Raw genomic sequence first — 24,130 nt, 5'->3', positions numbered from 1 at the left:
TCTCCCACTATATTGAATTGTATCTTGATATGGACTTCTTCATAAGCGATGTAGTTCCCCTCCGACGTGACATCCAATTCGGGAAAGATTGGTACTGTGTGAGTGGCCTCTTGAGTTCTTTCGTCACATGAATTCAGTACTAATCGGTATTAGTGCCTAGAAAAATGCAAATCATACAATAAGTCAGACGCAAAAGAATGTGTTAAATGTCAACATAAAAAATGTGCGCAATGCCAAGGTCCAACTCATGGAATATCTCAAATGACATACCTATATATCTGTGTAAGGAAGCCACTACCCACTCGATGATTGAAAATCTAGGTACTGACAATATTGGAGTTCAGTGTATGTGCGGTAGTGGTCCAAATGTGTTTAACATGCAGCCACAGTGTATTAATTGTGCCCATGTGGCTTGCTCTAACTGCATCACTGTTAAGTGAATTCAAGCATGCGCAATTTCAAAGGTTCTCTTGCCCATGTCTCCACCAAGGGATTATTCTCTGTAGCCCAATGGTCACAGTGATGGTACCACTCGTGAGACAGAAGACACAAAGCCAGTACTTCCACCAGGCGCTCTCGCTGCTGACTTGGTTCATACCGAAGATGCTCTGTTTAGTGAATTTAGCAAATGAATCTGTGTTTTGTAACTAGATGTATAACGCACTGTGACCAAGCCCAGGGGAAGATATATCTAAATATTTATTAGCTCAGCTCGGCAGGAAAGCAAGGAGACTCACGATACTGATATACGTTAGAAGGCGGATATTGTCTCCCTGGTGAGTGGCCATCATGCTCTCCGCAAGTGAGGAAGCATTCACCAGCTTGAGATATGTTAGAAAAATATATCAGAGCGAATCGTATCCAATATAAATGACATACCACATCAGACATTTTTTCTAATGTTTCGATCTGTTGCTCTAGGACCATTCTGGTGGTGGCCAGCTCAGCTGTGAATTGGCGCACCTGGTCGAAACATTCGCGGAATCGATCGTACAGGGCGCCGTCGGTTTCGAGGTCAAAGTAAACACCATTGTTTGCATCAAAGGAGACAAGAGTAGCGATCACTCGGGCTAGTAGGTTACGGAGCCTTCGTAGTGTGCCTAGGGTCCAGGTATATTCCTTTGTCTTTTTCAAAGGCGGCTCATCTTCGCGGAAGACGTCATCCTAGTTAGTGATTCAGATTATTAGTATATTGAAATTCCAAATAGGACCGAATGATGTGCATTTACGTGTTTCTCAAGGTCATCGGTAATGATCTCCATCAAGACTGCCCATTCCATGGTGATCTGACTCGTGCGAATGACTAGAATGGAGAGAAAATAGTATCGCGGGTCCCAAATAGGAAATTGGCTCATCCGCAAGCCTGACGAAGGTCCATCTACTTCATCCTGAAGGTACTCTGCAATGGGGTTGTTGGCTCGGAGGTAAGCGTCTTCGCAAAAATAGGCGGTCCAGAAGAATTCATCGACACCGAACACGATCAGGGAAAGTTGTGCCTCATAGATGGCATCCTGGCCTAGAAGGCGAAATAGACGGTGTTTCCGAAGTTTTCGACCATCTCGGAGTGGTTGGTTGTTCTTTCTAAGGGCGTAATGGGGCAGGTGAAATTCCAGGGTGAACCCACGGGTCTAGAATTCAATTAGCGATTCTCTTGCTTTCCATTTCCACTGCGCTAATACCTGCGAGACCCCCATGTATGAATCAAACGCCACGTGTCGTGACAAAAATGATCGAACCTGGGGAAGATGCATATAATTGACGTTTGAAATTAATGCAAGGCCCATCAGAGGTGTCAAATCGACAAGATATCTTTTAGATTAGCTATAATCAATCGATGATGATAGAGACATACATTATTCGACGCTCTGCAAATCCTGTCCTCTACGATCATCAGTAGCAGAACTCGTGCTTTAAATGGAAAACGTACCTACATCCTGATTAAGATGCGTGTAGAGCATCTTCGCATCCGCACCGCAAACGCGAACATTCAACCCCTCAGGCGGCCGTCGCATATATTCCTCGGACTCCCATTGTCGAACAGGTAGAAAAGCCGCGCTTTCTGGGATACTCGTAAACTTCAAACAGGGATCACACCGGTCATCGATTATGGCAAGCACCCTCCTGTCCCCTGGTGAGCCTTGGCCCCTGATAATATCCTGAAATAAGTGTGTGGCTCCGGTCTGCCCTAGGAAGTTCTTCAACAGCTCATGGCGGCGGGGCGGGGACAGATCGGGATTATAGCTGCGGAAGAATTCATCGATTACTGATCCGCCGTTAGGGACACGCAATCGGTTATCCTGGCCGTGGTAAAGAGTCGTCTGGCGGGTGGAAAAATCTTTACGCCATTGGAGAGAGTGTAGGGGGGGGCGCAGAGAGCTGATTAGGGCATTCATGAAGTGAGAGTTGAGAGGCAGATTTAGAAATTTAGAAGAGCCTCATATTACGGGGTGCTAACTGCATAGCCTGCCTAGCGTCGTGCAGCGGGTTTTGGGCACATTTTGCTGTTTTAGGCATCTAGGCAGCTTCGGTCAGTCTGAATAAGCAAACGACAACACTAAAAACATATAAAGTACATATAAAGCCACTTTGCATATCCCAAGAACTGACTAGTGTTATTTTCGTAATCTTGGCAAATAATCAGGAAAAGACGGGCAACTGACTATTTGAACTGCCTTTTAACACCTTGGTGACCACTAATGACAAAAGAATGTTGGGACAAGCTATCAATAAAGCCTCCATCTGAGGAACTCGGACAGCTCTTATTGGATGTGCTGAAGTCCTAAACCTAGTACGTCCTTCGAAGAGGGGGCGGAGCGGGGTTCAGTCGAGGGCTATGCACGGCGAGGCAAAAGGACTATTAACCCTAAAACAGGTAATTCGGCCTATTTTTGGGAGCGCTATAATTTACCACCCTAAGATTCTGTTGAATACAACACTGTACGTTTTATGTATGCTGCAATGTTCGCATGTCAGAGTAATATCAGTACAAGTGCCTACTTACCAATGTACTGCTCGCTCACATAACTCCTTAGACTACCCAGAAATGCGAATATGATTAAGGCCATGGCCAGTAATCCTAGTATTTGCTATTTCCTCTAGATTGCTAGTCTTATATATCACCTTTCTACGCATCTCTTACCTTCTTATTATGCTCCCGGTCCTATGCACTGGAAAAAGGTGCTGGGGTGTGGTTTTGCTACATGCTGGATAGACGCGCATATCTGCGGCCTTTGAGCATTCACGTCTTCAGTATCTGTTCATTGTTAGCGGGTTGTGGTCCAATGGGTACCTACCAGTAGCAATGGGCCCTCGAGATTTCAAATAGCCGAACACAACCGCTTGAATTTTCACTAGGTGGTAGCGAAGCTCGGGAGTTCAGTGCTCCGGATCGTTAGAGAAAATATCTCAGCTGTAACGTGTAAGGGTTGGGTGGGATTTGAACGAAAAAAAAAAAATGAAAATGGGATGCCGTGGCTCTATTCAGCCATGCACAGGGCTGTCTCGAGACCGGTGAGGCTAGAAATTTGTTTATATAACGTAAAATTATTATCTTTGGTATCTAAGATCCGATATGGTGTAGTGGCTAACATCGTCGTCTCTCACACGACAGCCGGGGGTTCGATTCCCCCTATCGGAGTTACTTTTTTCTCTCTTCAATATTTTTCTTAATTGCTCTTCTTTTGTTAGTGAAACCTATAAATCAAAAATGGATGTTAGAACAATTCTCTCTGAATCTAGATGGTTATTTTGTATTCTCGTCACCTGACACTTCTTATCGTGCCTATCTAATCGTAAATTCGGGGAAAAAAAAATTGAGATGCGGGACCTTGCAAAATCACGAACCCCCACCGTTAGCTTCCTCAGTTGAATAGAAAGATTCCTACTGAATTTTCTCGGAGTTTCCTTCATCAATATTCACATCGTTCTTAAATCCTGGTTGACTTCCTCCCAAATCAAATCTCTACTTTTTCCACCCCCACTCGACCTGCGGGGTATCAACAAGACACAATCGTGAACGACATCAGACTCACCAAAATCCCAAACATCAATACTTCTTCTTGAAATTTACCCTTCCTACAAAATACATACAATGGACCCACAAGCAACCGCCCCACCGGCCACCGATGCGGCCTCCTACCTCGACTTGGGCATCACACTCGCCCTGAACAACTGGCCCTCACTTACACTCGCCGTGCAATCAAACTGGGGCGGTCCGACCTCAGATGACAAGCGCGCTTGGCTCTGCGGAGCTATCTCCGAGATGCTGGTCGATCGACCCGAAACCGACGCTGAGGATATTGAGGACGTGCTGATCCAGGTCATGAATGATGAATTTGACGTTGTGATCGATGATGAGAGCGCTGGCAATGTCGCGGTTCAGATTATGGAGTTCAAGGAGCAGACTGAGGCTGGACAATTCAGCGCTATTCGGGAGATGTGGGAAGCGTGGCAGCAGAAGAGTCAGCAGAGGTCTGCGGCGGCCAACATGTTCAAGCAGGTTGAGTCTAGGGATGAAGATCAGGAGACCGATGACGACAGTGATGAAGATGCTATGGATGTGGAGATGGGAGATGCTCCGGCTTTGGTGAGAGCGCCGAGGGAGAAAGCCGAGCCCGAGATCGATGACGATGGATTTACCAAGGTTGTGGGAAGGAAGCGGTAAATACATATATGACTTCATGTTTCTTTTTTCATGTCCTGGGGACGAATATATCCATGGATTTACTACCTACAATAGATCAAAAGCAATTGCAAAATGCCGTCAAACAGGCTTCCTTAAGGGGGTATTACGAGTACTGAAGATGGAATTGCAACAGGGCAATTGTCTTTTCAAAATTCAAAGACAGCTAATGTGGAATCTATAACGTAAAGGGGTAAATTTTCATCATCGTCACTTGAAGTGGACTGGCTGTGTGTATCTTGGCTCGGGCTCTACCCACCCAAGCCTGCTGGTCTAGAGTTTCACCTCGGCTCCAGCGAACTTGCTCTGGGGGTGAAGAAAATCACCCTAGCACTACGCCGATCCTTTTTTAGATCTTCTTCCCATCACTGGGAGCAAATATCCCGATAAATATTTCCAAAAGTCATTTAAGCGTCAGTCTCGGAGTGAATGAGCTTGGTAACCATACCAATGGCGATGGTTTGACCCTAGTAGATTCAAGAATTAGCAAATGTAACCTGAGATAAATGGAAGAGAAATCATACCTGGTCACGAAGAGTGAATCGTCCAAGCTGCTGGTAGTCATCGTATTTCTCGACACACACAGCACCGGCAGTGGACGTAACTTCAAGGCGGGCAATGATGGTCTGACCCTTGTTGACAAAAGCCGGAGGACGCTTGCTCTTACGACCAGTACCAGGCTCAAGCTTGTGGAGAAGAGCGGCAAAGGTGACCTCCTCAACAGCAGAGTGCACGTGAAGCACACAGTTGAAACCGGCCGTAAGAATGTTCTTAAGGTCCAAAATACGAATCTTGGCTTCGAAAGCAGACACGCAGTGGACGGGACGCTTTGCAGAGCAAAGAACAAAGCCAGGGAAGAATTCATCTTCTTCCACACCGCGCAGACGAAGGCGAACTTGGTCACCGACCTTGGCATTGGGAATTTCATCTTCGGTTTCACCATAAAGAGCAGATACCGAGACCTCGGTCCTGTTGGGCATCATGAGATAATTGCCGTTCTTCTTGATAATTCCAGATTCAATGCGGCCCTCGGCCATGGTACCCATGTCACGGTACTTGGCGGTGATGGGCATCATGAAAGGTGCGTTCACCTTGCGCTCTGGTAGCTTGAAGTCTGTCAAGTACTCAAGCAGAGATGGTCCATCATACCAAGGGCAGACGTCCTTGGTGAGGCGGTCCTTAATATTGAGAGTACGCTGAGCGGAGATAGGCATACAGAAGATGTCGCTCTTCTTGTAGCCAAGAGCTTCAAGGAATTTAATGACCTTGATAGTACACTCGTCGAAACGGGCCTTGCTCCATTCGACGGTAGGGTCGTCCATCTATTTTTTGAAAAATACATTAGTTGGGTAGCTTGACAGACAGAAAGACGGAAACTAACCTTATTCACAACTAGGCAAAGCTGTGTCACACCCGTGTTACGTGCAAGCAGGGCGTGCTCACGAGTCTGACCACCCTTTTCGAAACCGGTTTCATACTCACCCTTACGGGCAGAAATGACAAGAACACCCAAGTCTGCTTGGGAAGCTCCACCGATCATGTGAGGAACATAAGACTTGTGACCGGGGGCATCCAAAATAGAGAACTGTCGCTCAATAGGGCCTTCCGGGGTGGGAATATCGACCTTGAAGAATGCTCGGCCAACCTCGACGGTCTTACCCTTGGAACGCTCCTCGGCAGTCAGATCCAGGGCCCATGACAGGTACCAGGTCTCTCGGCCAGCTTCTTTGGCTTCCTTCTTGTACTTCTCCATCGTTCGGTCATCCACCATGCCAGTGCAGTACAGAAGCGAACCACCCAGGGTAGACTTTCCAGCATCAACGTGACCGATGAAGACAACGTTAACGTGCTCACGGCGCTCACCGTAAATTTCCTTCAGGGTAGCGTCATCAACATCGGCTTGCTGAGCCTTGGCGACGGCATCTGCGGCACGGGCCTGCTTGGCAGCTTCGACGCCAGTACGAGCAGGGCTCGAACGGCCAGAGGATGACGGTGTAGGGGAGGTTCTGCCGCTGGAAGCAGCTTTTGAATCCGTCTTTTCGATGGCCTTGCTGGCGGTCACCTTTGCGCCAGCTTCGGCAGCCGCGGTGCCCTTCGAGTCACCCTTCGAGAGCTCCGATTTGGCGGCAGCAGGAGCGGCAGCGGGAGTGGGAGTGGAAGTAGGAGTAGGGGTACCGATGGAGAGAACCTTGGTCTTGGGAGCAGACGCCGAGGAGGTAGCGCCAATCGAGAGGACCTTAGCCTTGGGTGGAGCGGCAGAGGCAGGCGCAGCGGGCTTGGGGGCGGCGGGGGCCTGCTGATAGGCAGCGGAAGCATTCTGGCGGGGCTGCTGGGCAAAGCCACCAGGCTGCTGGTTGTAGTATTGGTTGTAACCGCCGGGCTGTTGCGCATATGCGCCGTACTGGCTGTAAGCCTGCTGCTGCGGCTGTTGCTGCTGCTGGGGGTATCCGTAGGCTTGCTGACCGTACTGGCCGTAAGGGTAGCCACCGCCGTACTGCTGAAATTGTTGGCCGGGAGTGAAAGAGGCGGCACCGGGGGTGAAAGACGCAGCGCCGGGCTGGAATGAAGGCGCCTGAGGTTGAGGACGGCTTTGTCCATTCAGGTTAACACCCTCAGCCTGCCGGGAAAGCTCATCCTCCCAAGATTCGGGGGTTTGGTTCGACATCGTGAGAGAGGATCCGAGACACAGTCAAGGACACGGGAGATACGACACGAGAGTCAAAGGTGGAGGAGCGACAATGAGGGGCTCGCGGTTTTTGATTTTGCAACCCGCAAACGATGACTCAGCAATCGATTAGAGTTGTCACGTGGTAGGATATGCAGAAAAAAAGAAATGAAAACAATCGCATTTGTCCGGTTTTGCAATTGATTTAAATGAAATTTGAGACTTAGGTTCTATGTCTGACGAAACAAGAATCTTTTGGAATCCTTTCTTGTCAATGACTTTGTAAGTGTGCGCATTCTCTTTACGTCTTTGCATCATCTTCGACTGTTGGGCATGACCCGACACTATCGATAAGCAACACCCCTCCATGCTTGATTGCTCACAGGCTCTATAGCAGCCCCAATCCATACAGCGTGCCTGAGACTGCCTAGCTGGCTGTTTCCTCGAAATGGACGTCTTCCTAACTCGGGTATGTTCTTATGCTATGTCGCAATTCTGTGGGGACGGTAATCTAAACGGGCAATATGGCAGCTCACGCAGCAGGCGATGAACTATGCGATTCGGTAAGTTGGCACCATTCCAGGGGAAACATGTAATAGAATGCTGACGGTTCTCTACAGCTCTGGGATAGCAGTCACAGCTTCCTATGCGATAAGACAATCATCGCGACTGCTCAGAGTACGTTGGATCACTTACTGAAGTCATAGACTGCGCTGATGTCTTTGTGGGACCAGAATGTAGATGGTGAGGACCGTACAGAGCTACTGTCATTGCAGCGAAGACTGGAAAGCAAGATACAGGTCATCTCCCCGTCAATTGATATGATCGAAATGATGTGAGTTGGCCATCATTGGGGCTTGGAGTCGAATTCTAACCGAATGTTCAGCGCCGCTCGAGGAAACACGTCTCTTGAGTCTGCCGTTGCTCTCACAAAATCTCTGAGATGGGATATACAGGCACTTGGGCAGCGACTGGCAAAAGCAGCATCCTCTGAAGAGTGTTCACGCAAGGGTTCTAGATCGCCAAAGAATCGGGGAAGCATTGATGCCGAAATAAAATTCATCATTCAAGATATCAAGGATTTGTTAACTCGGATTGAAGATGCGGTGCCTCTTATGAATTTGGCCATCACTACCTCGGGGGCTAAATTATCTACAACTCTTCCCTCGTCGATATCACCATCTCGACTTCTTCAGGCCAGCACATTCCTGACCGCTGGAGATTCACAATATGGCATATGTCACCCCCAGCCGGTCCAAATTGGACCTACATTTACGCTTTCAATGTACATGCTTTTCTCTGGTCATGTGCGCCCACATGATGAAGAATCAGTCCGTTCGACGACCTGGAAAGAAGTTATGCACAAGGCCTGTGTGAAACTGCGACGTGTGCCTATCAATTTAAACTATTCGGATGGTCAAAATAAAGCACCGCAGCTTCCAGGACAAGCAGAAGACGAAGAGTATGCGTACCAATTGATGATTATCGAGGACCTGGATGATGGACGAGTTCATACATTTGAAGACGATGAGCCTCGGCCGCACAGCTATGATGGCATTGCTACCGCTGGTATGCGCGAAATTCTGCCAGTCCATCAGATCTCCAGGATTTTCTACGCCGATACCGGTCGAGTTCTCAACATCAATACCGAAGGGGAGACAAATCACCCTGTTCTTTTGTTGAAAAGAGACCCGAATGCTCTACCACCACGTCGGATGATGGAGAGTGAAGGTGTTGACGACCAGTACGCCTCCGACAACTCCGAGGACTCCACAGACGAAGCTCAAGCTCAACTTGATGCCCAATTACATGGCGCTGACGCTTCCGCGCAACTGAATTTCGACTCCCTCCACGAGAACGCCATTCCCGAAGAATGGCGTCTACCTCCTGGCCTAGATCCAGAATGGATAGCACTCGAAGTTTACACCGAAGATGAAAGCTCTGACTCAGAGTCAGAAGCAGACAACACTCCACACAGCCCAACAAACCAATCATCAATCGACCCAAATGTGCTAGCAAAGCTATCTCTCAACGACCAGAAATCGCCCTCATCGCTATCACCTAGTCAATTCACAAGAACATTGTCGAATCCCCATTTCCAAAATATTCGCACAACCCTTTCCCTCCTCGAGACTCTCATCCGCCTATCTTCCCTCCAACAAGTCCAACAAAAGTCGCACCTCGCCATCACTGACGAAATGCTCAATTTCTTCCTCGAATCATCAACCACCGGTGCAGGCGGCGACGAACAGCACCGCCAGCAGCTCCGCTCTGAAGCCCGTCGCCGTGTGGGCTGGGATCCTTACGGGGAAAGCCCTATTAAGCATCGCAGTGAAGAGTATCAGCATAGCAGTCCTTCTGCTTCTCATAGCGACGGAGACGACATTAATTTTCCCGTTGGAACTCCACAGAACTTCTATCCTCGTTCTAGAGAAAATACGCCAAAGACTCCTTCGCAACGGGGTTCGCCTTTTACTCGCTACGATCAAGCACGGCCTAGCGGCTTGAGGGGAATGACGCCGGCCTACACGAGCAATGGTTCTGCGCAGGGCTCGCCACTGGCTAGAAAGATTGGACCACCGAATGATGGAGATGCTGGGCCCAGGACAGCATAATAGCTTTGACTTCGGTAGGAGAGTGTATGATCATGGCCTTGATAAGCGAATCTTTGAAAGATACCATAGCAAACTCATTCTCATAGTGGCAATACTTTATGATTGAGAAATCAAATGTCTTTAAATGTTCGAGTAGTTGAGGATAAGAACCAGACATTAAAGTCGCTGGCCAGAAAGTCTGATAATTCTACGCGAGAGACACCGTATAACACCACCGGGTATGGTAAGGGGCGATGCACGTGAGTGCACTTAATTCCAGAGGATATGCAAGTAGAGCAAGCAATGTGCATGTTCAAAAATGAACCAAAAAAAGACTAGACATCAATCGCTGAAGCCAAGTTACAAGAACAAATCGGGAATAAGAAGGATGAAGTCCTCTAACGCCTATACAGCAACAATTACAACCGGACTCCAGAAAGTTAAGAAACGCGAATTTCACGGACAAATCATTTCCGGGCCAAAAGAGGCAAGCTGAGCACTCACGGGATGGAATCAGTTTGTCCTTGGCCCTATTTGAGGAAGAGATTATTCCCAGTCCTCATCGCTGTCCTCTGCTTTCGAGTTGGTAGTTGAGCCCTTCTCTTTCGGTGAACTAGGGGCCCGACTAGCAGCTCCGCTCACGACATCGTAGCTTGATTCGCTATCAGCTTGGGATTGCTGGTCGTTGGATCGGCGAGGTTCAGCCTTCTGGGCTTCAGGGGCGAGGCTTTTAGCTCCAGCACGGACTTGGGGAGTAGCAGGAGACCCGGATTCCGAGTCAGAATCATCATCCCAGCCAACCTCTTCATCATCAGCGTTGGCACCTGTAAATTATAGCCATCAGTCAAGTGTATCGAGAATCTAGACAAGTCACAATATACCCTTCAGGAGTTCCTTGCGCTTCTGCTCCTCGGTCTCAATGACAAGTCGCAGGAAGTAGTACCGAGTCCAGAAGTCCACATATTCCACCGTCTCAGGAACAAGCTTCTCCATGGCAGATCGCAATTCGGGGTACTTCTCCAGGTGAGAAGCGATCTCGTCTGTTTTGGCATCGACACTGAAGTTCTTATTAAATTCCGAGAATTGGTCGCTGGCAGGGTCCTTGGTAAAGCTCTCCAAGTTCGAGTGAATGACGTGTAGCTGAGCATCGAACCGAGTGGCATGAATAACCCGCTTGCCATCCGCATCCTTACTCTCAAAAAGAAGTTTGCCCGACTCGTCCGCTTCAGGAGGCACAATGCTGACAGCCTCGCGCAGCTTCTGGCTGATGTTCAGCCCGAACCGCAAGATTGCTTCGTCAGCCGCTTCCTCGGCCTTTTCGATTTCCTTGAGTCGTCGAGCGGCTTCGGCCTTCAAACGAGACATAAAGCCCTCGCCACTTGCCTCGCCCTGTCCCTTAGATTCCCCCTCCGTCGAGGCGGTTGGTGTGGAAGCATCGTCCTTTAAGCTTTCGTTGCCACTGGTCAACGTCGCGGTGCTGAGAGACAGCCCCTTTGTCCGATCGGCGATGGTGTCTCTCAGGCCGGAGAAGCCCTTCACAGCCTCCTCGCTAGCTGCGGCATATTCTTGTCGGGCGCCTTCGTAGTAGCTCTCGCCCTGTTTGCGGACGTTGTCCCAAAGTCCTCCAATCCGGGTACCCCATGGACTGGCGGAGAAGGCACGGAAGGTCTCTTGGAACTCGGTATTCAAGTTGGGGTTGGAGTTGGAGGAGTCGGAGGACCCGTCCTCTTTGCTGGAGGTTAGGATCTCCTCCTGGATGTGGTCGTAAGGGATATCCATGGTGAGGGGTTGAGGAAGTAAAGTTACAATTCCGAACAAACACTTTTTGAGGTTGCACCTCCGCGTTCGTTCCAATGGGCCGACCGCCCCGCTTCTGCAGATCAAAAACCACATGTCAACAACTCATACTCCGTAGATCAATTTAACATGTCTTTGCAGCCTTTCAGCCTTTCAGCCCTCCAGCCCCTGTATTCTCATATCTTTATTCAACTTTCTTCGCATTACTTCTAGTAGGGCATATGCGAGGGTCAGCAGCTCGCTATCTTTATGGCCAATCATGTTTCCCAAGTGTTTGATCTAGATGACCTCAAGATAAAAATCAAGTAAGCATATCGTTTGAATATCCATTAATTATATAGATAGTCATAATTCATTCATGATTCATTAAAATTCCACATATGTACAATCAAGCTAACTATAAGGTTCTCCCACACTATCCTGACTCCCCATCCAGAAGTTAGGTAAAGGCACACTCTCCATAACGCTTGACGTCAGAAGCTGACTTCGTGATAAAGCATTGCCCCTTTCGGCGTGAGCCTGCGCAACGGGTTGGGATGATTCAACTTGAACCGACTCCGGGACGCGAGGTCGCTGAAATACCACCTGACTTTCTTCCATGCTGTTCTCCTGTCCTCGAACAGGAGACGATTCTGGCACAATTTCAGGCTCTTCTCCCTCTTGAGACTGTGTCTGGGTTTGCAAGAATGGCCCGGGGAATTTTTGACCTGAAAGTGAAGGTGCAGCAGGTATAGGTGCAGACTTGACATATTGTGTGGACCCTTCGTTCGGGAATAGTTCAGATAGTCTTTGGGTATTGAGTGACGGAATGGATCCATGTGGATACTGTGTAGCCGGTTGCATTCTCTGGTAGTACAATGAAGCATCCGACATTGGGGCTTCAGACGCTGGGTCATCATCTTGATTGTCTGAGGATTGGACATTCGGCAAAGGAAGTTCTTGCGAGTCATCGACGAGAGACGACCATGGAATATGGTTGCTTATAAGGGTGTCATGGACTTGACATTCATCTGATCGAGACGGTGTTGTAGGGCCATCGTTCGCGTTATCCTCCGAGCCGCTTTGGTCAGTTTCAGCATCAGTTTCATAAACCACTGTCCTCTGTCGTTCGGTTCTTTTTGACTGTTGGACATTTGATGTCGGTCTGGGAGTGGCCATCGATTCAGTAGATGGTGCACATGAAGCCAGCCTCTCTGCAAATGTAGGACGTTGGCTGGCGCCAGCTGTGGGGGTTTTCTCAGGAGATCCATGTCCCTGGCCCTGCGAGTCCTCCACTCGTTGTGGAGACTTGGGAGATTCTTCCTTTATGTGATTATCTTGTCCATATGCGAAATTTCGAATCTTTTGTTTCGAGGTCGAATGGGTCGCAGTTCGAAATTGGGATGATGTAATAATGGCCAGCCCAGGGCTTTCTGGCGATTGAGAAGATGGAATCTCGATTTTTCGCTTTTGTGGCGTTACCGGGCCATCAACCATCGCCCCATCATGCAGAATGTTGCCATTTTCTGCCGCTTGACTGGTTCCCGAATCGGATATGGGCTCCCCTGTTGAAAGATCCAGCTCTACTTCTGGGAATCGGCGGTTGCGTTTAACGGAGCTAGGCGTTGGTCGACTCTCATTATCGGTAATTTTTTGTTTGCCTTTCGTTTTAATATCCTTGGGTATGTTTCTCTGGAACGTGGGTTGTATATATCCCATATTCATGTCGTTGTCATCGTCATCATCAATCGGGATATAGCGTCGCACAAAATCCATTTGCGTAAGGGTCTTATCGCGCTTCGCGGTCGGCTTTTCTGAAGATTTTCGCTTCTTGTTGGGCCCAACGCTGGATTGAGGGGTCTGGTTCTTGCGTACGCTGTTCCCTTGCTCCGATCCCCTTCCATTCACTCCAACACTTTTTCGTCGCCTCTTGGGATTATCATTATCCGTTCCGAATGTCGAGCGACCCGGTCGGGATCGCAATGATGATCTGTGGTCGGGACCATCATCACTATCTTCGTTTATGAGCACAGGTTGGTCGTTTGTATTGGGACACGGTCCAGAATCCTCGAGGTAATCGAGTGCTTCATCGTCCGGCTGTGTTGTTTGTGTCACAAAGTCGATCTGTGTGAGAGTGGATTGTGCTAGCGAACTAGACAACGAGTCTCTTTTTCGGGGATTTGTTGATCCCAATATGTGAGGAGACGCAGTCCTCTTCGATGTGGTACTTTTCGAGACCCTTGTCGTTGGCCGACTCGGAGTTTTAAACTGGGCTTGGGGTGTTTCCAGCGGTCTATTGGGGCCCTGATGACGTTTCATCGCAGCTCTAATGGAGAAGACATAAGTATTTCATGGACGGCGTGAGAAGACGGAAGGTCGATGGTGAGACCATGACGTTCTGACAAGTGGAGCAACGCGTCGTTGAACGCGCTGCGGCGTCTCGCTCAGTCACGCGATCACGTGGTTTATATAGATATGGATTCATCTTAAATCTTAGATTCAATTTCTTGGAACCATTTTTATCTGAGTATGTTCCTGTATATGTATTCTATTTATAAGATGCTTCAAACTAGCCAGTCAGGAATTGCATCCTCATCATCAGGGTCTTCGGACAGCAAAGATCCTTTCTCAATCTCACTGTCCGAGTCCTGCGCAGGCGGCGAGCGACCAGAGGCTTGTGGAGGCGACGTTGGCCTTGAGACAACTTCTAGACTAACAGATTCTGAGTCACCATTTGCTGGAGAGTCCACACTTATAGGAACTTTCTCAGATCCCTCGGGCTCTTTGGAAGCTCCACTCCCAGAAGCGAACCACGGCTCCTCCGATACAGTATTTGACTTGTGGGGCACCACAACTAACTCATAGCGCGGTGCACCTGAGCTATTCCATTTGGGCTTTCTTTGCGTGGTTGGTGGAAGTTGTGAGATACTCGGCTCAGTGGTCAGATCCGCTTTCCCAGGCTCTTCGATAGGTTCCTCTGGGAAGAACCCGCCACCAAAATGGTCTTCTTGCTGCTCAGAGACACCTGCTGGGTTGGAAATGACAGGTTCATCTTCTCCAGTGTCCATTGATTGCCCTTGACTCCAAAGTTCGTGGGGTGAGCTTCTCGTGGGTTGATCTGACTCTGGGAAAAACCCTCCACCTCCTTCAGCTGGATCGACACTCGTCTCTCTCGGGTTTGATTCGGCAGTACTCTCATTTTCATTCGCATAGCCTTGAACCCTTTCTGCGATCCTAAGTTTGAGTAGGAAAAGTCGCCACATTCCAAGAGCTTCCGCACTTCTTGCCTCGAAGGCCGCGCGTTGTCTTTCGTCCTCCAAACCTCTCAAGACCTCCTCCAAAGCCTCCTGGTATTCGACAGCAATTACTATACCTCCGAAGACAGCGGTTCCACGGCGCCCTCTGAACTCAAATCCAGTTACTGCATCTGCAAAGTCAATCCCGAGAATTCGTGCCGCTCGAGACGCCTCTGTGCGCTTTATATGAACTGCCCCAGGTGGCACCATGCTTGGGACATATACATCCAGATTTCCATATGCGTTTTTGGGGATTCGACCTCCTACTACCGGTGGTGGCGTGTAAATTTCGGTCTGGAATTCTGCATAGAGAGGGGTATGCTCGGATTCCTCTCCCTCTTCGTCACTCGCGAATCCACTTTTAGGGCGTGTAGCAGGAACATGTTTGAGCGGATGTTCCCCCACCTTGACGTCCCTTCCCATCCGATACCATTTGTCAGCACTGCGCACCACGTGCACATCTGACCGACGATAGACTGGCTCCAAGTTGTCGCTTTTGGATGTCGTTTTGCTTAGTCCAACATGGCCAATGACACGTTCAGGATAGACCACCTCATTACGACGCAAATGTCTATGAATGGCGTAAATGGGGTGATCTTTGAAGTCTTGGATATTTCGCGGCATAGGTTCGGCAGCAGACTTGGAGGTAAGTTCACTAATTTCCGCCTCATCCCGATCCTCAAGAAACGGCTTTTCGTAGGCCATCATTGCCTTGTCCCACCAGTTTTCTCCATTTCGGGTAGACTCAACCCGAATCTTGCGTGTTTTTGCGTTGAATGCTTTGGCATACCGCCTCGTCACGTCTCTCACGGAAGCGTCGTCTTCAAAAGCAACCACATAACTCATGCTGTTGTACGGGTCACTTGCTGGGGGTTCAAATTTGGAAGGTTTTGCCAAAGATTTGGTCACTATAGGATCAACGGCAACCCATTTTTGGACTGCTTCATTGAAGACCTCCACCCAGAACACCGGGTGCGCAGACTCTTGAAGGAGTGGACGGGGCCCTTTAAGAAGGTCAGTTGCAATTCTGATGAGTAATGGGTAAGATCGCGGACCTGGACTTATGGAAGATTGCGCTGGTCGTGAAACAAGTTCAGGACGTCCAATTCGTCGCGGCCTCGTTGGAGTAGAAGAGCCTGTAGATTTCTGCCGCTCATCCGTAGATGTGTCATGATCATCAGAAGATATGACAATATATTTTGCTGCTGCTTTAGACGGCGTCATGTCCTTCACCGTACCTGAGAATGGTAGTGGTTGAAGAGAGCATACTAGTCTCGCGTCAAGAGCGACCGAGCGTAGTAAAGCACAAAATAGCTGCGCTCCAAAGTCTCGTGAGCCTTGCATCAATTTCGCCTGAGCCCGAAAATCTGCCAGCGATAAGAACACCTCGGCATCTGACATGATTGATTCCTATAGACGTGTCAGAAATCATTCAATACCACCTAGACAGATTTGTAGGTCAATACCACTCTCTGCTTCAACCGAGTTTGATCTTCAGCCCAGTGTGCTCGTTTCAATCCAGGTTTGATGACCCGAAACTTCCGATTGAAAATATCGGCTACTTGATTGAGGCCGTCGATGAACGTCGTTGACCGTGTGTACTGCTGTTTGTCCTCGTCTGGGTGCAGCAAGGCGATTATTTTCTTTGGAAGCATTTTTTTTAAACAGCTCTGGGTACATGTTAGACATTTTGACCACAATTTAGGTTCTTGGCACACACCTGTATCTCAGGGTCATTACACCACCGATTCCGCAGGTTCACATGGGCCAATAGAGAAAGGAGATGGGTCTTGTGGATATCTAGACGTAACTTTTTCTCCGTTGCAGTGACCGGCTTTCTTCTGGCTACAGTCTTCTTTTGGGCCTCGGGCTCCTTTTCAAGGATGATATGAAGGGTCTCGTCTCCTCCCTCCGAAAGGGCACTTGCACTGGGAGGCTCCTGTGCCGCTTGTTGGATATCAACATCCTCCCACTCAATATCTGATTCGTCCTCTGTAGTTGAGTCATAAACGGTTTGTATTTGTTGGGTATCGGTTTGACCTGAAGCTGACTTTTCCACGGTGTTCTGGTCCGATGATGGTGGGTTTACAGGAATGGCTTTTGTATCGCCAACTCTGCGTCTCTTGGTCGGCCTATCCTGGAACTGCTCGGGGTCTCGCGCCTCAGCTTCATCCAACATTTCTTGGTACACCTCTGAAGTCTGATATTCACTTGATGTGTCTTTCTTAGGCTGACGACCACGGGTGACCTTGCCCCGAGTGGAGCGGACTGGGGTTTGGCGTGCCATGCCTAGCTAGTGCTTGGACGCGCATCAAGAAGCTATATTCGGGTCGACAATGGATAATCAAGCTCTACGCGCCTCTTTGTGAGATATGACGCGTTTTTCGGATGCACCATGTAAGCATCAAGGACGAAAGCTCGAATATCCAAGCAGTAATGCAGCTTTTGTCAGATCAAAAGGGTTTAATTGCTCTGTTGATTGGTGGGGCCGCGATGCGTCATTGCGGCGACCGGGTTTATCCGGTCGCTCAGACCCACCTGCACAGATATACAATTAAGTGATTCTACTAGTGACTACTGGAAAAAATACAGGTGCTAGTATGTAATTATCGTTTAATATAGCCGCAGTGGAATGATTTCACCCGATGCAAATTATTCCCAATGTAATGATCTCACGGATGTCGACCTGGGGTCGTACGGTTTCTTGAACCACCCGACGGACACTTGTATATATTTTACAGTATGACCGGTCAATGCCTATCAATATAGTATATACTGTACAGTATTTACTTCAGCCTTACAAGGTTTGAAAGGTACACTTTGGACTTTGAGACACGTGCTCGAGCCCGCAGCCCCTGACATTTCCTATCTGTTACTTCAAGTTCGCTACTAGTACTTGATATTTTGGAGAGCCCTTCGACTATTCACCTGATATAGTAGGAAAGAAGGTAGAAGATATGGTAGGATACTAAGTGGAAGGCTGAGTGGGAGACTGGGTAGGTAAATGGTATGAGAGGGAGGTATTGTAGAAATTCGAACTGTTCTAGGCGCCTCACAATTCACAGCTGAAAGTATCAGCACTCGAGTTACATTAATTTTTAATAACCGCTAGCTTCCTGGATCCAGCACCATAGAAGAATGGAACAACTCTGGAATGACCCTATTGAGTCAATCAATTGAAATATACTTATATACATGTGTGATTTCAAAGTCATTATGTTAAAAAGTTGTGGACCTATTGTTGACTGATGCCGGGGTCTGTATATAATATTCACAGTGGGTTCCCGAGGTATTAGGAAAAGTGGCTTGGCTGATGAATTTAGGCCAGTCATACTTCAGCAAGGGACAACAATGCCCAAGCAGATATTTACATTTAGACTAAGTATGTATGCATAATTTATTATTCCGATCCCGATCGAGATCCCCGGGGACTCCGAAGAACAAGATCAAATTCTTGAACAGAAGCCTGGGATGAAGGAATTGTAAGGAGGTCAAACATTCAAATGTTTGTCTTGGTGGTAACATGTAGGTATTGTGAGCCACCTAGTCACCGGGCAATCAATCAAGTAAGGAGGATCTTTCCGAGGGGATTATCTTATAAGTCAAATGTTGACTGTGACTGGTCTTTTTCAATTCAAATGTTTTTGGTGAGGTTGGTCGCTTAATTTCGTTGACTATTGGCTGACCCCGGTCGTCATCGGCGGGGACAACTGACCCAAGCGACTTGAAAAGTACATATGGCCCCAAACAATGACAAATTATTTCCAGGTCTCTATAGGTATCATTGGCTCCCATAGAGCCGCCCGAGGCCCCTCTGTTCCATCCACCTGGGTACATAGCGGGTCTTGTTCGGAAGAGTTCCTCGATCTTGAAATTGAAAGTTGCAAACCACCAATGTCATTGTTTACCGAATCGCGATTCTGTATTAATCCGTAGTGCCGATTCCAAAGTTTTATTCCATTGTATTTTGTTTTATATTATATATTTTATATTTCCGCTGACAGCGAACGACCCGTGTCACTTATGCATGACTTCGCTGTCCAGTCTGCCGATTGGTCCTCGGCTCCACATGGGGTGATCCGCATACATCGTATACTGATAGAGTTGCGGCATAACCAATTCCAAATTCCAAATCAAATATGGGTCGCTCCCATCCCCTTGGGTCTCACGGAAAGCCTCTAGCGAGATGACGGGATCTACACCGATATTTAGCTTGTGTGTCTCTTCAAAACGTTTCCCATAGGCCCAGCTGAAACGTGCTTGCTATCCGAGATAGCTAGTGAATTAACTAAACATGTTCCGCGCATGTGGGCCTCTCCAGCTGATCGTCGACCCCGCAGCAAGAGGTTTTCGCGAGGATATCCAGAACCACGGTTGTAGTCTGACATTGTAGACTAGTTCTGTTTGACGTCAAGTGAGGATTGAAGTATTGGTGATTTCTTTGGTTGAATGACGGGCTGAAATGTGGGGGACTGGTATTTGTCAATGAAAGTGATCTACTCCGTACTAAGCAACGAAAATAATTCCTGTCACCGAGGGGTATTCGTTCATTTATTCAATTACTTATTTTTAATTTCATCTTTTAATTTAGGAGCCACGTAGCCTTAGATCAAGTATTTATGAAGAGGGCTTGAGGCTTGCATCGTTCGGCCGAAGGATAACTGGAAAATCCAGTGTTTCAGAGAGCTCAAAAGGGTAAATAAACAAGCTGTTGGCGTCGCTAGATCTCGGTTGAAATGCTCGCCTAAGCGCATCTACGAAATCATTGGATACTCTCAAGGCTAAATGCTCCGTAATCTGCTAGACGCATGGCAAGGTAGTATTGCTATATGATCCTTTTCTCAGCCTCCTCGATCTGCAGGGAGTCATCTGGTCGCAAGGGCCCGGAGCCGGGAGTGAGTGTAACATGTTGAAGTCTCAGCTGGTATTCCCATTGCTGTGAACGGGAACGAGACGGAACGGATCGGAGAATCTTTTCATTTCCATAAGGCAGTACCTGGTATCAATTCGGAGTCAGATCAGATCTACCCCGTAGACAATCATGCACACTCAACCCAGGCTTCAATTGGGGGGCAAAATCAAAATCAAAACAAAATAATTCTTCAAACATGACTAGGGTTGGATCCTGCGGCGGTCCCGACGCGTTGGAACCCGAACACTTTCCCAGCCGTCGGGTCAGCCAGAAGGATTTTCACTCGTCCATTTTCTAACAAAGCTCCATCCTTTTGAATGGAATCCCAGCGCCATGGGAATTGTCTACTATTTCTGGAACTATTACCGGGTTCTCATAGGCAGGGCTATTTATTTTGATTTATTTTTATTTTTATTTTTTTTACTACATATTTCCCTTTCCCTTTGTTTACGTAGATTTTCGGTTCGTTTTTACCCTGACTTCGGAGTACTCCGAAGTACAGATACATAGGTTAACAGAAATTGCTCGCATCTGTGGTAGATCGTCGTCGTCGATATCTCGTATAACTAATTTACCAGATACTTATCTAGATAGTAGGAACCTTCTATGTACTTTTTATCCTTGATACCCTATGGTGACGAGGCTTGGGGGCCCAAAAGATCGGAGCATTTCACTGTCTGTCAATGCAGATTTCAGATCCCGAATGAAAAAAAAAACCCCCGCCTTACGTGGTCCGTGAGTTTCCCCGAGCTTGAGAATGTTTAATTTCTATAGAATTACAAGCTTCTTTCTTTCACTCGCTTTTATTCTTCTATGCATTCGAAATTGTATGAATAATTTTAAGGGAAAAAAGAAAAGAAAAGAAGAAAACAAATAACGTTATATGATCGCAGTATTAATCACCAAGTCGAGTGCAGGGGTCAAGTGTCTAGATTCAAGTCCGCACGAGACGCTAATTCTGACCGATCAACTTGCCCACCGCTAGAGAAAGAAAAAAAATGGTGGCACTAAGTAGCAGGCGAAGCGCTTGGTCTTCTGAGCAAATCAAAATTGGCTACGATATCAGCTAAGCTAGTTCCATGTTAGTTCTGTTGCCTTGTTCCATACCGCCACATGGGTAATGCCAGGGTACTCCCTTCTATGGAACCGAGAATTAGGTACAAAGAAAAAAAGACCATGCTGGGGATAGATGTCACAACGAGGCTATCATTTTGTAAGATTTTGCCAAATCAACTCCTCTCCTTGGAGTTCGGAGTATGAATTGGAATTCCTGACAGCTCCACTGGGGCTTTTTCTTGCCCATCGCTAACTGCGGGGCTGGGAGGGTTCCCAGTGGTCGATCAGAGGAGTTTGTTATCTCCTTGGGTCATACCCGCTCGATCTAGTAAGGGCCTGGTACCGAGAAGAAAAAAATAATTAATTGAATTTTTCTTCTATTTCACGGAGGAACCGAACTGTCGGAAACGAATGGCGACTAGGATCAACCATGCAGCGTTCATGCACACATGTATTTTTTCTTTTCTTTAGCCAGATTTTCGGAGATTCCCAGAGCAAAGGGTACAGTGGTCCTTGACTAGTTCAGTTGCCAATTCCCAGGAAACTGGAACCGTTGATAATTGGATGACCTGGTCCTGCGAGTTCAAGTCCTGGGAACTTGATTTTCCTGCCTGAGAAGTCAAGAAAATAAAATCTTAAACATGTCTGAAATTATAAAAATCAGGAAAGGGTCCACGTCCACGGGCAGAGCAAAAGTTTAGCGGAAAATGTACCCAATGTATGAAAATGCCGGACTCTCTTGAATTAAAAAAAAAAAAAAAACATTAATCAACTGTAAAATCCGAATGCTGGGATCGACTTACGCTCGAACCACCAATTGACCAAAACAGGGAAAGGATTTGGGGCGTTTTATATGCGTATTGTATTTTCTTCTCCGCTTTCCGTGAACTGCATGTCGTTTTCTAGTTTTATTTTCTCTTCTGGGAAAAAAGATTATATTATCCTTTTTAAATTTCTCTTTCTAAACCGGTCATCTCGCAGATTTTATCCCTAGCAAAATTTCAAAATTGGAATTACATGGCTGCCCGCCCGAAGCGCTTCCCCGCTAAAAACTCTCAGCCCGACTCTGACGTCCATGTCCATAAGTCTGGCTCAACTTTGTACCCCATCCATGCACGCCCTTGTACTCCACTCACCCCCCTGCGGGCCTTGGTTGTTGCGACATTTCTAATGTCGATCCCACTCCGACAGCTTGCCCATTATTTGATTTATAGTTGTCCGGATCGTCTTCCCGTCCTGCCAAATTATAACTTAACCCGAGCTGTCGGGCTCGGCGATGAACTGACAACTTGCTCCAAATCCATTCCGCCTTGTTCCAAGTTTTATTTTTATTTTTATTTTTATTATTTCTTTTGGACTCTGAATTTACTTCCCTCTCACTCCCCTGGATAATATCCGTCAATATCCATCTAGTGTGGGACCGGAAATGGAGTATCGCTAAATTCCCTGCTTCCTCCCAATTCGTTCCAGTGCTAGCTCCCCCGCCATTGTGTACTATAGAGCTCGCGCTTCTCCTGACTGTAGCGAGTATAAGCGCTCGCTTCCCACGGTTTCTCGTGTGGTTGTGTTGTTCGTCTCCTCTCTCTTCTCTTTTCTGCACTGGAGTTGAGAATTACCGGTTTGGAGCCACTCTGCATCCTTCCTGTTCCACCTTCGTTAGGGTTGGCCTTCAAACTCTCACCTACCTCGGTTAATCCTACTGAGTACGGACCTGAGGCAGTCATGATGAGTCCTAAGTCTTCTGTAAGCACTTGTTCATTGACTACATGGCTTCACGAGAAGTGCGGCTTTCTACCCATGAGCTGCCATTTCTGTTGCTATCCTTTATACGCCAAACGCTAACGGAGATTATTTAGGAACCAAAAAGTGAATGGTATGCCATCTTGTCTAGCTGGGATGTTTCTACCGGCTTCCGAAGATTGACTAACGAAACGATGATAGTGACACGCAGTCTTTGACGGACAGTGTAACAGATTATCCCGTTGAGAATGGGAGACGGTATCACAAATACCATGAAGGAGGTTTGTGACTCAATTTCACCTAAACGTATTCTGGGGCACTCCTAACTTTAACTTCAGCATATTTGTATCCCAATGACGAACAGGAACTTGACCGTCTGGACCTTGCACATCATATGTTCAAAATGGTCATGAAAGACAAATTATTCCATGTTCCTCTGGAAAAGCCCCAACAAATTCTCGATGTTGGCACCGGTTCTGGTATATGGCCAATAGAGATGGGTATGAAGTTCCAATCCTCGCTTAAGTATGTCATGTGTTACATCGATAGCTAATGTTCTTTCTACCGCAGCATCATTATTCCCCAACGCCACCATCACAGGAACAGATCTCTCTCCAGTTCAGCCCACAGAGGTCCCAGAGAATGTTCATTTTTTGATCGACGACGCCGCAGAAGAAGAATGGCTCTGGGACGCAGATCATTTCGACTTCATTCACATCGGACACATGTCAGGCGCCATGTCATCCTTCATAGACGTATTACGGCAATCCTTCAAACATCTCAAACCCGGCGCATATATAGAATGTCAGGAACTGGACCCGAAACCAAAATGTGACGACGGCACCATGCCACCAGAGAACCCAGATGGGTACAGTACTTACGCTCTGCACGACTGGTTCGATTTGAACATGCGCTCCAGCCAAGATGTTGAGCCATGTCGACAATTTCGAATTGCCCATCGTATTCAGCGCTGGATGAAGGAAGTGGGCTTCGTGGATATTGAGCAACGAAAATTCAAAGTCCCCACGAATACTTGGCCGACAGATGAGCATTTGAAGGCCATTGGAAAATGGAGTGAGAGCAATTGGCTGGAGGCCTTGTCTGGCTGGTCTTACAAACCCTTTCTTGCTCTGGGCTGGTCGAAACCTGAGATTGAAGTCTTCCTGGTTGATGTCAGGAAGAGCATACAGGATCGGAGTGTCCATGCCTACATGGATTACTATGTGGTGACGGGCCGAAAACCGCTCGCCACGAAAACATGATGAACTTCAGAGGAGATGAGACTGATCCCCTTTATGATGATATGGCCTATACACCGTTCGAAAATGTCTTCGCTGGGATGATAAGCATGATATACCATTGGCGGGCGAACAGCATGTTTTATGCATTACACTGGCGTCAGGTTTTGTT

General features: G+C 47.6%; 10 protein-coding genes across 10 annotated transcripts; 3 read left to right on the top strand and 7 right to left on the bottom strand.

The window, feature by feature from the left end:
• Nucleotides 1–458: 458 nt before the first annotated feature.
• On the bottom strand, nt 459–2,393 carry N7520_006540 (tumor suppressor protein LOH1CR12; the record flags this gene model as incomplete). Its single annotated transcript, XM_057140474.1, has 7 exons — nt 459–608; nt 665–691; nt 738–821; nt 880–1,164; nt 1,230–1,628; nt 1,853–1,881; nt 1,928–2,393. The coding sequence occupies 7 exons, from the start codon at nt 2,391–2,393 to the stop codon at nt 459–461; spliced, it is 1,440 nt and encodes a 479-aa protein (XP_056994480.1).
• Nucleotides 2,394–4,090: 1,697 nt separating this feature from the next.
• N7520_006539 (pre-rRNA-processing TSR2 family protein) lies at nt 4,091–4,663 on the top strand (the record flags this gene model as incomplete). Its single annotated transcript, XM_057140473.1, has 1 exon — nt 4,091–4,663. The coding sequence occupies one exon, from the start codon at nt 4,091–4,093 to the stop codon at nt 4,661–4,663; it is 573 nt and encodes a 190-aa protein (XP_056994479.1).
• Nucleotides 4,664–5,088: 425 nt separating this feature from the next.
• On the bottom strand, nt 5,089–7,346 carry N7520_006538 (translation termination factor GTPase eRF3; the record flags this gene model as incomplete). Its single annotated transcript, XM_057140472.1, has 3 exons — nt 5,089–5,148; nt 5,206–6,003; nt 6,063–7,346. The coding sequence occupies 3 exons, from the start codon at nt 7,344–7,346 to the stop codon at nt 5,089–5,091; spliced, it is 2,142 nt and encodes a 713-aa protein (XP_056994478.1).
• A 448-nt stretch (nt 7,347–7,794) lies between these two features.
• On the top strand, nt 7,795–9,961 carry N7520_006537 (RanGTP-binding protein; the record flags this gene model as incomplete). The annotated part of the gene is made up of 5 exons (XM_057140471.1): nt 7,795–7,815; nt 7,878–7,909; nt 7,967–8,024; nt 8,081–8,181; nt 8,233–9,961. 5 exons carry the CDS (start codon nt 7,795–7,797, stop codon nt 9,959–9,961), a joined length of 1,941 nt encoding a protein of 646 aa, XP_056994477.1.
• Nucleotides 9,962–10,486: 525 nt separating this feature from the next.
• N7520_006536 (BSD domain-containing protein) lies at nt 10,487–11,719 on the bottom strand (the record flags this gene model as incomplete). Its single annotated transcript, XM_057140470.1, has 2 exons — nt 10,487–10,764; nt 10,822–11,719. 2 exons carry the CDS (start codon nt 11,717–11,719, stop codon nt 10,487–10,489), a joined length of 1,176 nt encoding a protein of 391 aa, XP_056994476.1.
• A 411-nt stretch (nt 11,720–12,130) lies between these two features.
• Nucleotides 12,131–14,035, bottom strand: N7520_006535 (uncharacterized protein; the record flags this gene model as incomplete). Its single annotated transcript, XM_057140469.1, has 1 exon — nt 12,131–14,035. One exon carries the CDS (start codon nt 14,033–14,035, stop codon nt 12,131–12,133), a length of 1,905 nt encoding a protein of 634 aa, XP_056994475.1.
• Nucleotides 14,036–14,280: 245 nt separating this feature from the next.
• On the bottom strand, nt 14,281–16,413 carry N7520_006534 (uncharacterized protein; the record flags this gene model as incomplete). The annotated part of the gene is made up of 1 exon (XM_057140468.1): nt 14,281–16,413. One exon carries the CDS (start codon nt 16,411–16,413, stop codon nt 14,281–14,283), a length of 2,133 nt encoding a protein of 710 aa, XP_056994474.1.
• Nucleotides 16,414–16,693: 280 nt separating this feature from the next.
• On the bottom strand, nt 16,694–17,299 carry N7520_006533 (uncharacterized protein; the record flags this gene model as incomplete). The annotated part of the gene is made up of 1 exon (XM_057140467.1): nt 16,694–17,299. The coding sequence occupies one exon, from the start codon at nt 17,297–17,299 to the stop codon at nt 16,694–16,696; it is 606 nt and encodes a 201-aa protein (XP_056994473.1).
• Nucleotides 17,300–22,474: 5,175 nt separating this feature from the next.
• On the bottom strand, nt 22,475–22,704 carry N7520_006532 (uncharacterized protein; the record flags this gene model as incomplete). The annotated part of the gene is given in 2 exon segments (XM_057140466.1): nt 22,475–22,579; nt 22,597–22,704. 2 exon segments carry the CDS (start codon nt 22,702–22,704, stop codon nt 22,475–22,477), a joined length of 213 nt encoding a protein of 70 aa, XP_056994472.1.
• A 410-nt stretch (nt 22,705–23,114) lies between these two features.
• On the top strand, nt 23,115–23,982 carry N7520_006531 (class I SAM-dependent methyltransferase; the record flags this gene model as incomplete). The annotated part of the gene is made up of 2 exons (XM_057140465.1): nt 23,115–23,220; nt 23,291–23,982. 2 exons carry the CDS (start codon nt 23,115–23,117, stop codon nt 23,980–23,982), a joined length of 798 nt encoding a protein of 265 aa, XP_056994471.1.
• Between the last annotated feature and the right edge of the window lie 148 nt (nt 23,983–24,130).

Source organism: Penicillium odoratum (genome assembly GCF_028828045.1).
Source record: "Penicillium odoratum strain IBT 22623 chromosome Unknown utg000005l_segment0_segment0, whole genome shotgun sequence".
Taxonomy (NCBI): domain Eukaryota; kingdom Fungi; phylum Ascomycota; class Eurotiomycetes; order Eurotiales; family Aspergillaceae; genus Penicillium; species Penicillium odoratum.
This window is presented reverse-complemented; position numbering and strand designations above follow the sequence as displayed.